Source organism: Metopolophium dirhodum, chromosome 1 (genome assembly GCF_019925205.1).
Source record: "Metopolophium dirhodum isolate CAU chromosome 1, ASM1992520v1, whole genome shotgun sequence".
In the NCBI taxonomy this organism is placed as follows: Eukaryota; Metazoa; Arthropoda; class Insecta; order Hemiptera; family Aphididae; genus Metopolophium; species Metopolophium dirhodum.
Window position 1 is genome coordinate 99,712,245 of NC_083560.1, and position 10,141 is coordinate 99,722,385.

The window sequence follows — 10,141 nt, forward strand, 5'->3', positions numbered from 1 at the left end:
TCTTTATTTATAAATGTGTAATCAATATATTATTTACCTAATTATTTATAACCAAACACGTTTAAAAGAAGAGAAAATATTCTTCATAATTTCATTGAAATATTTCAAGAAGAGTGAAATTTTCAATTTTGAAATATTTCAAATTCAGAACCCTAATGTATTATACGTGTTTTACAAAACTCTAGTCTAATAGCAATATCCAATCATTATTGTGGTCGCTTGCGTTATCATTAGGTATTTAACTTGTTTGTGCTAGACGTCTGTTTATCTGAATAATCAATTTTATTGTATTCACAATGAACGAATTCACTAAATATTTAAAAAATAATAACTTCACTGTGGTTCTATCAAATGAAATAGGTATCAAATACAAATGAAAAGACATCAATTCTTGAGCATATATTAATGATGTAAATGAAGTTGAAAAACTAATTAACAAAAACTCATTGGATTCGTGTAAGTCAGTGTAATCCATCAAGGTAAGTAAAAATAGTTCTTATTAATTGATTAATTACTATTTGAGAAATCTTTTTTTTTTGTTTTTTAGAAATATATAGAGTAATATTGAGTATGCTAGCACAGTTAAGTAAATAAAGTAAAATCTAATGAAACATAAGAAACACATTCTGTGATATCAAAAATAACATACTAATAAAAAAAAAACAACCTTAACACCAGAAAAAATCATGTTTTTGTTAAAAGAGCCTCCACTTTGTGCTAAAATAAGAAAGTCATAATCATTCTGTCAATATAAGTGGTTCATAGACATTTTTACGGATTACACCTGAGGTAATTAACTAGTTTTATTTTAATAAATTGTTTAATAATGTGCTTTTTACATCAAATATAAATACATAAAGATGTTGACATGTTGTAATGCTGTTAAGGTTTATTAATTGGTTATACTAATATATAATATAACAAAACCAATATAAAGCATTATAGTAATAACTTATTAACTATTGTTAAAGAATTTTAAATTTAAAAATGTGCTTTATTTTAAATACAGGTACCCTAGGTACACACATATTTGAAAGAATAATTATTTTTTTTTTTTAAATATTATTTTTAATATTATATAAATAATTCAAAATAAATGTTAAATTAAATAGTTTTGCTTATTATTTAAAGGTGGAACAAGTGTTTAATATGTATTTTGGGAATCGCTGCTGAAGTGATAGGCCTATATGAAAGCAAAATATTATTGGATAAAAATTGTTGGGAGACTTTAGCAAATGGCTCAAAAAACCCAATAAAGAAACTTTGGCGTATTTACACAAAACATGGCAAAAAAGACCTTTGGTTGTGTAAATAACCGATTAAAAAATTAAAAAGACTCAATCATATGCTGAAAAAGGTAAAATATTTGTTCATAACCGAATATAATCGAATAATTTTTAAACATCAATATTTACTTTAAACATTAACTAATACTCTGATGACATTTGACTATACCATTTAAATTTGATTTTTTTATAAGTACTAAATTGGAATGTTTTTTTTAGGTATTTCAATAATAATACATGAAGAAAAACCATGGGCAGTCTTGGTAGTTACTCCACTCATAAAGAGTCCACCGAGTCCAACATTTGTCATCCTCCAAAGAACTTATTTTTTGTAATAGCACAAGTAGCCGTGATACTAAGGAGTCTTATTTAATTTTTGATTTTAACCATTTTTTAATAAAATATATATGTCGCCGCCGCGACAATACGGCAATAGCGCGATAGACATCACCACCGACCGGATCACACACACACACACACACACACACACACACACACACACACAACTCATCTCCATGTTTATATTTGTATTGTTTTATTTCTGTTTAATTGTGTCAGCTGTGTATTGTGAATTATATAATATGTAGATTGTGCGCGACTAGATACCAGCCGCCGCCGTCTAGCTGGAACGAGAGCAATTACCACGGCCGCCTATCCCACCAGTTCGTTACAAATGGTCAACGCGACTAGTTATCTTACTTGTACGTGCCCGAATCGCCGCAAGTTAATAAGTTACATTATATTATAATGCTCACGGGCGCGAATCGCCAGTAATTATTAATTTATACTTTTTATGGCTCAAATAGCCATACATTTTTGTTTTTTCTGTGGGCGCTAATCGCCAAAAAAGTGCGTTTGTTATACCTAAGCATAATATCTCATTATTATTGTTAATTGTGACCGTGTGTGCAAATCATAGCGGACCTTTATATTATTTTTCAAAGTCGATTATTTATTTATTTATTATTATTCTGTTATAAGAGCGCAAATCGCTGCATTTTATTATTATCTGTGAGCGCAAGTGCGCATTTTTATATTATTTAAAATTATATTGTTTTTAGTATGTGCTAAGCACTACTGTGTATTATTTTGTATTTTCGATATTCTCTGTATCATTTTTATAGGATAGGAGCAGCTGGCCAGCCGTGCTCCGCCTAAATTGTGAGTAATATTATTTATTATCTATATACTAGCCATAGCTCAAATAGCTGGCACATACTATTATTATATTTTGTTGGGCCAGAAGGGCTATAATATTACCACTTATATTTTTATACCTTCATGTTGCTGTGATTTTTGTTATATTCTTGTATCCTTAACTCATTATTATTTGTGTACAATACAACAACAACATTTTACCAGCAACCGTGTTACCATTTCATAGTTACCTTCCGTCCAATAGTTTTAAGCTTATAGTACACTCTCACATATACACACACTTACACATCACCACACCACATAGCTCACTAGTATTTGCGCGGCGAACCCAACCAATTCTAGCTGAGCTATAACACATAAACACACAAAAACAAAGGTCGGTCGGTGTGTGAGTATTGCGCGCGACGTACACGGCGATCGGGCCACGGCCTAATCATTGTTCCCTACCCGGCGCAAACATTTTGGTGACCTCGACGTGATCGCGTTAATTACGTATCGCGATTATTATACTATTATTACTATTATCGCAGCTCATAACATACGTAGTGCATAAAATTCAATGCAATATAACTAAAATTGAATTTTATTGTCATGGTGTTGTAGCTACGTAATATTGCACTTAGCGAAACTTATTATTTTTATTATAGATCCGCTTCTTGTTTTTTACGACACACTTGATTTAGGATCGAGCTGGCAGTACTTCTGTAATATAAATTTAGTCATAATATAGCAATGGTTTTAGACGCAGAGACGCTGAAGGTGTTGTCTGAACTCAGACGTAAACGTGGTGTGGTCAAGGGTGCACTCACCCGTACGTTGAAATTTATCAATAGCTTCGATCCAAGGACTGAGGCCTTGTCACTGTTAGAATTTAGGCAAGAAGAGTTACCTCAAATAAATAGAAAATTCGACGATGTACAATCAGAGATAGAACTACTCAATACTGAGGATCCGCTTGAGGAAGAGAAGGAAAGAGAAGAGTTTGAAAAAAACTATTTTGCCGCACGCTCTAAAATCCAGGAAACTATAACTAACGAAAGGCGTCATAATGCTTCAGGTCATGATACTTCACATAACTCGAATACGTCAACAAACCAGTCACGAATACAATTACCACCAATAAAAATTCCGGAGTTCAGCGGGAACATTCAGGATTGGGAACCTTTTTTCGACTCTTTCCGATCTGTGATACACGAGGAAAATAGTTTTACATCGGCTCATAAATTTTACTACCTTAGATCATATCTTACTGGTGCAGCTCTAGATCTAATCAAAGCGGTCCCCATGACGGATGCCAACTATTATGTGGTGATTGAACGGCTTAAGCAAAGATATGACAATAAGAGCCTAACCATACAGTCTCACATCAAATCATTATTAGAATCTCCCCACGTAGAAAATGCAACCGCAACCGAGCTTCAGCAACTACATTCACATGTATGCACGCATATTGCAGCTCTTAAGGCATTAGATCAACCTGTGGACAAATGGGATGCCTGGCTAATAACTATCATTAGCATGAGGTTAGACAAGGACACGTTACATGGATGGCAACTACATCAGAGGAATACACAGCTCCCAAGGTATGTAGATCTAGAAGAATTTCTTGCAGGCCGCTGTGTGGCAATGGAAACCTCCTACCAATTTTGTTCCAAACGGGAGGGAACCGACACTAACTCTGTACCTCGTCAGAGGTCAAAAAGATACAAGAGCAATAACAACTCTCCAAAATTGACACTATTAACCAACAAAAATGACCGCGAAAATAAGTGTACTCTCTGCTCGGGTAAACATTAGTTATTTTTCTGCGACTCATTCAAGGAGTTAGACGTCAACAGTCGATTGACAGTGGTAAGAGATGCAAAACTCTGCTTCAACTGTCTGTCACCGTACCACTCAAAGGATTATTGTAAATCAAAATATAGTTGTCAAACATGTAAGGGCAGGCACAACACCCTACTCCATCAAGAGAGGAAATCAGGATCAACAAGACAGAAGGAGGACGACCTTCCAAGCTCATCAAAGGAAGATACCTCGCCGAGCAACAGTCAGAAAGTGTCCATGCCAGCTCAAGCAACAAGTGAACACGTATTTTTAGCAACAGTAGTAGTCACCGTAAAGGACAGCAACGGTTCTTATCACAAGTGTCGAGCCGTCCTGGACAGTGGCTCACAAGTAAACTTTATTTCAAGGGAGCTTTCGATAGTTTTAGGATTAAAACAGAGAACAAACGTCCTACCAATATGCGGTATTGGTACCAGCAAGACTCAATCGGGTGCAAATGTACACGTAACCGTAAGTTCCTCCGTCAAGAAATTTGATGTCGAAATAACCTGTCACATATTGCCTGTCATAGTGAATGACTTATCTGCTATACCAACTCCAAGGGATGGTTGGAACATTCCTAATGAATTTGTACCGTTCCTAGCAGATCCAACAATCTGTGAATCGGGATCGATTGACCTTTTAATTGGAAGTGCCCTTTTCTTCGACTTGATAGGAACCGAGCGTATTCCACTTATCACAGGGAAGCTTTATCTACAAGATAGTAAATTTGGTTGGATTGTAACTGGAGTAATCGATGCAACTTGTCTTTTAAATATTGGAGAAACTCTACAGAGAGATTCGGATGTCAATGACAGGACAGAAGATTCGATACATTACGACAACTCTAAGTGTAATCAGAGGTTCTTGGAAGATGACAAGGCTCTACATCATTTCCAGAACAACACGCGACGCAATGAAGAAGGTCGGTTCATTGTTCGATTACCTATCAATATCTCAACAGACTTGCTCGGTAACACGCTAATAATGGCAACCACACGGTTTTTGAGCGTGGAGAGGAGGCTTCAAGGGGATGACAAGCTAAGAACAGAATATACAAGGTTCATGAAAGAATATCTCGAGATGGGTCACATGAAAGAAGTTCAAAATGAAGTTGAGTCGCCGGTCCGATCTTGTTATTTACCACACCATGCGGTACAAAAGGAGTCAAGCTTAACGACTAAAATTAGGGTTGTATTTGATGCCTCAGCAAGGAGCTCTTCCGGAGTATCGTTAAACGATATATTGATGCATGGTCCAACAGTACAAGCAGATGTCTTCACCATATTGGCTAGATTTAGAATGCACCAATATACATTGATGGCTGATATCGAAAAAATGTTTCGACAAGTAGCAATCGATGAAAGGGACTGGAACTTGCAGCGAATTGTATGGAGAGATTCACATACTGAACCATTAAAAACATTCAATCTAACGACTGTAACATATGGCATGAAACCAGCGTCATTTCTTGCAACACAATGCCTTGTAACCTTAGCTCATCTGGTACACAACGAATATCCAAGAGCCTCAGAAGTTATCAAAAATGATATATACATGGATGATTTGATGACAGGAGCTGAGACTGAAGAGGATTGTATAAAATTACAACAAGAACTAAACACTATCTTAATTTCCGCCAAACTTCCACTACGTAAATGGTGTTCAAATTCCACTAAGGTGCTACAACACTTTGGCAAGGGAGAGGCTGATCCACTATACACCTTGGAAATAAAGGATGGTGACACAGTGAAATCACTTGGGTTACAGTGGAGACCACATCAAGATGAATTCCATTTCAACATAGCCATGGATTCAACAAGATCAAGATGTACTAAGAGAACTCTCCTTTCCGATCTAAACCGAGTATTTGATCCACTCGGGTTTCTAGCACCTGTGCTACTCAAAGGAAAAATATTCATGCAGCAAATTTGGGCGTTGAAGGTTGAGTGGGATAGTCCACTCTCTGCAGACGTTATAGAGAGATGGAAAACATTCATGCGAGACCTAGAGACATTAAAGAACATCTGCATACCAAGAAAGGTGATACCAGCCGTCTGCAATTTTATCGAGTTTCATGGCTTTTGCGACGCGTCTGAAGAAGCATACGGAGCATGCATTTACATAAGAACGAGAGGAACCAACGAAACATATCATGCACAGATCATGTGTGCCAAAACTCGTGTAGCGCCGCTAAAGGCAATGACAATACCACGTCTTTAGTTGAATGGGGCATTGCTGTTAGCAGAGCTTGCAAGAAAGGTAGCAGATGCATGGGGGAACAATACACACTCCATTCAGTTGTGGACAGACTCAACCGTCGTACTGGGATGGTTGAACAGTCACAACAAACGACTCAAGACATATGTCGCAAACAGGGTGAACCAGATACTAGAAATTACTGAGGCTAGACAGTGGAGGCACGTCCGCACTAATGAAAATCCTGCCGACATTGCATCTCGTGGAGTAAAGCCAGCAGAACTCTTGAAAAATAATTTCTGGTGGAACGGTCCAGAGTGGCTGACCCAAGACGCAGAGCAATGGAAGATCTCAGCCTTACCGGACGAAGAAGAGACATTACGGAAATAAAGCCAGTGCAACTAGCACTTATCTCAATTGACTCATCCAAGGACCTATTACAGCATTACTCAAGTTGGAAAAAACTTGTTCGGGCAATTGCTTGGCTGAACAGATTCGTCGAATATCGAAAGACGAAGGGAAGTGGGACCAATGCGACTAAATATTTGGTTTTATCTGAACTAAGGTCAGCAGAGAAAATATTAATCAAACGAGCACAAGCCGATGAGTTTTCATTGGAGCTCCTAGCAATGCTTAAACAAAAGGAAATTCCAAAAGGTAGCAAACTCAAAGGGTTATGCCCAATACTGCGAACGGACGGCCTAATAGTGGTAGGAGGAAGACTTGAAAATGCAGACCTTGGTGAGAATCAGATACACCCAGTTGTTCTACCAGCAAAACATAAGATAACAAGACTAATTTTCGAGGACTATCATCAAACACTCCTCCACTGTGGACCGCAAATGCTACTAGCAGAAGTTAGACAATGTTACTGGCCCTTAAGGGGTAGGATAATGGCTCGTTCTACAGTAACACGCTGTGTCAATTGCGTTCGTGCAAGACCAAGATTTGAACCCCCACTTATGGCCCCTTTACCAAGGCAAAGAGTGCAAATGTCGCGCCCATTTACCGTAACTGGTGTAGATTTTGCAGGGCCATTACAAATTCAAATTGGCATACGTCGCGTGACAACAAAGAAAGCATGGATAGCGGTGTTTGTATGTTTTTCTACAAGAGCTATACACTTAGAACCCGTCGTAGGCTTAACAAGCGAAGCCTTCCTTGCAGCCTTACGTAGATTTATGGCGAGACGTGGAAAAAGCACCAAGATCTACAGCGATAATGCAACAAACTTCGTGGGTGTGCAAAAAGAGCTAAAGACATATTTAGAAAACAGTGAAAGGTACATGGCTGACGAAGGAGTTCAATGGCATTTTAATCCACCATCGGCACCACACTTCGGTGGCCTTTGGGAAAATGCTGTAAAAAGTACTAAGCATCACTTATATCGGGTAATCAAGGACAGTCGGCTGAATCTGGAGGAGTTGCAAACATTGCTATGCCAGATTGAGGCATGTGTCAACTCACGGCCTATGACACCACTAAGTAGTGACCCAGGAGAACCCAATGCCCTTACACCAGCTCACTTCCTCATCGGTGGCCCACTGCTCCTACCACCTGAACCGGAAATACCAAGTGAGATAGTTAGCAATCTCCGTCGCTGGAAGCATGTCCAAGGATTGATGCAGATATTCTGGAAACGCTGGCATAAAGAGTATCTACCTCAGCTCCAGGTTCGAGGGCGATGGGTTTACACCCAGAAAAAACATGAGTGTAGACGACATAGTAGTTATAAAAGAAGACTGCACACCACCTACAAAATGGAAGCTGGGACGCATAATGCAAGTACACCCAGGTATCGATGGAATAGTCAGAGTGGTTACCTTACGGACGTCAACTCAAGCAGAAGTGCGCCGACCAGTCGCAAAGTTATGCCGACTGCCAACAGATGCCGAGATCCAAGTTGAAACCCATCACTTTCAACGGGGGGAGGATGTCGCCGCCGCGACAATACGGCAATAGCGTGATAGATATCACCACCGACCGGATCACACACACACACACACACACACACATACACACAACTCATCTCCATGTTTATATTTGTATTGTTTTATTTCTGTTTAATTGTGTCAGCTGTGTATTGTGAATTATATAATATGTAGATTGTGCGCGACTAGATACCAGCCGCCGCCGTCTAGCTGGAACGAGAGCAATTACCACGGCCGCCTATCCCACCAGTTCGTTACAAATGGTCAACGCGACTAGTTATCTTACTTGTACGTGCCCGAATCGCCACAAGTTAATAAGTTACATTATATTATAATGCTCACGGGCGCGAATCGCCAGTAATTATTAATTTATACTTTTTATGGCTCAAATAGCCATACATTTTTGTTTTTTCTGTGGGCGCTAATCGCCAAAAAAGTGCGTTTGTTATACCTAAGCATAATATCTCATTATTATTGTTAATTGTGACCGTGTGTGCAAATCATAGCGGACCTTTATATTATTTTTCAAAGTCGATTATTTATTTATTTATTATTATTCTGTTATAAGAGCGCAAATCGCGGCATTTTATTATTATCTGTGAGCGCAAGTGCGCATTTTTATATTATTTAAAATTATATTGTTTTTAGTATGTGCTAAGCACTACTGTGTATTATTTTGTATTTTCGATATTCTCTGTATCATTTTTATAGGATAGGAGCAGCTGGCCAGCCGTGCTCCGCCTAAATTGTGAGTAATATTATTTATTATCTATATACTAGCCATAGCTCAAATAGCTGGCACATACTATTATTATATTTTGTTGGGCCAGAAGGGCTATAATATTACCACTTATATTTTTATACCTTCATGTTGCTGTGATTTTTGTTATATTCTTGTATCCTTAACTCATTATTATTTGTGTACAATACAACAACAAAATTTTACCAGCAACCGTGTTACCATTTCATAGTTACCTTCCGTCCAATAGTTTTAAGCTTATAGTACACTCTCACATATACACACACTTACACATCACCACACCACATAGCTCACTAGTATTTGCGCGGCGAACCCAACCAATTCTAGCTGAGCTATAACACATATACACACAAAAACAAAGGTCGGTCGGTGTGTGAGTATTGCGCGCGACGTACACGGCGATCGGGCCACGGGCTAATCATTGTTCCCTACCCGGCGCAAACAATATAGGTATAATTATTTTTTGCTATTCCTTTTATTTTATTAGAAGTTATATTATTTAGTTCATAAGTGTTTTTCCAATTTAGCTGCTCCGATTTTTTTCCTAACTTGGACCCTATTCTTGTGTCTACTACTTTCCCTAGACCTGTCATAATTTTTCTCTTTTCCTCTTGAGTACGATTATTGCTGTAATATACATTATTTGATGTGGATGGATAAGGTCTATTATTTTGGTACTAGCGTTCATCGCTGTAGAAGTATATTTTCCTATTATAACTCCGTTCTTTGTTGTCATTATAATCCCTATTATTATTAATGTGTTTGTTATAATTTTCATCAAAATATACCGATTTATTTAGTCTTTTTGCTAATATTTTGAGTACGTCATAACTTAAAATTTGTTTATATTTCTTTTATACTCTCGATATCAGTCCTCTATTTACTTTCTCAATTCAACGTTCTTTTAGAATTTCTGAGTATTTACACCTGATTCCGGTAGTATTTCTCTATTATTTTTTTTTAATGTGCCTACATACGTTAAC

At 37.6% G+C, this 10,141-nt stretch overlaps 2 protein-coding genes across 2 annotated transcripts; both read left to right on the top strand.

Moving 5' to 3' along the window:
- The first annotated feature begins 3,176 nt into the window (after nucleotides 1-3,176).
- On the top strand, nucleotides 3,177-6,491 carry LOC132948328 (uncharacterized). The gene is made up of 2 exons (XM_061018754.1): nucleotides 3,177-4,230; nucleotides 4,294-6,491. The coding sequence occupies exons 1-2, from the start codon at nucleotides 3,177-3,179 to the stop codon at nucleotides 6,489-6,491; spliced, it is 3,252 nt and encodes a 1,083-aa protein (XP_060874737.1).
- Nucleotides 6,492-6,808: 317 nt separating this feature from the next.
- On the top strand, nucleotides 6,809-8,374 carry LOC132948336 (uncharacterized). Its single transcript, XM_061018762.1, has one exon. It carries the CDS (start codon nucleotides 6,809-6,811, stop codon nucleotides 8,372-8,374), a length of 1,566 nt encoding a protein of 521 aa, XP_060874745.1.
- The last annotated feature ends 1,767 nt before the right edge of the window (nucleotides 8,375-10,141 follow it).

Excerpts from the sequence above, each read along its gene's own strand:
- LOC132948328 (XM_061018754.1), top strand. The coding sequence starts at position 3,177 with ATGGTTTTAGACGCAGAGACGCTGAAGGTGTTGTCTGAACTCAGACGT. Across the intron at positions 4,231-4,293 it reads TAAGTGTACTCTCTGCTCGG|TGGTAAGAGATGCAAAACTC; the intron begins GTAAACATTAGT and ends GTCGATTGACAG.
- LOC132948336 (XM_061018762.1), top strand. The coding sequence starts at position 6,809 with ATGGAAGATCTCAGCCTTACCGGACGAAGAAGAGACATTACGGAAATA.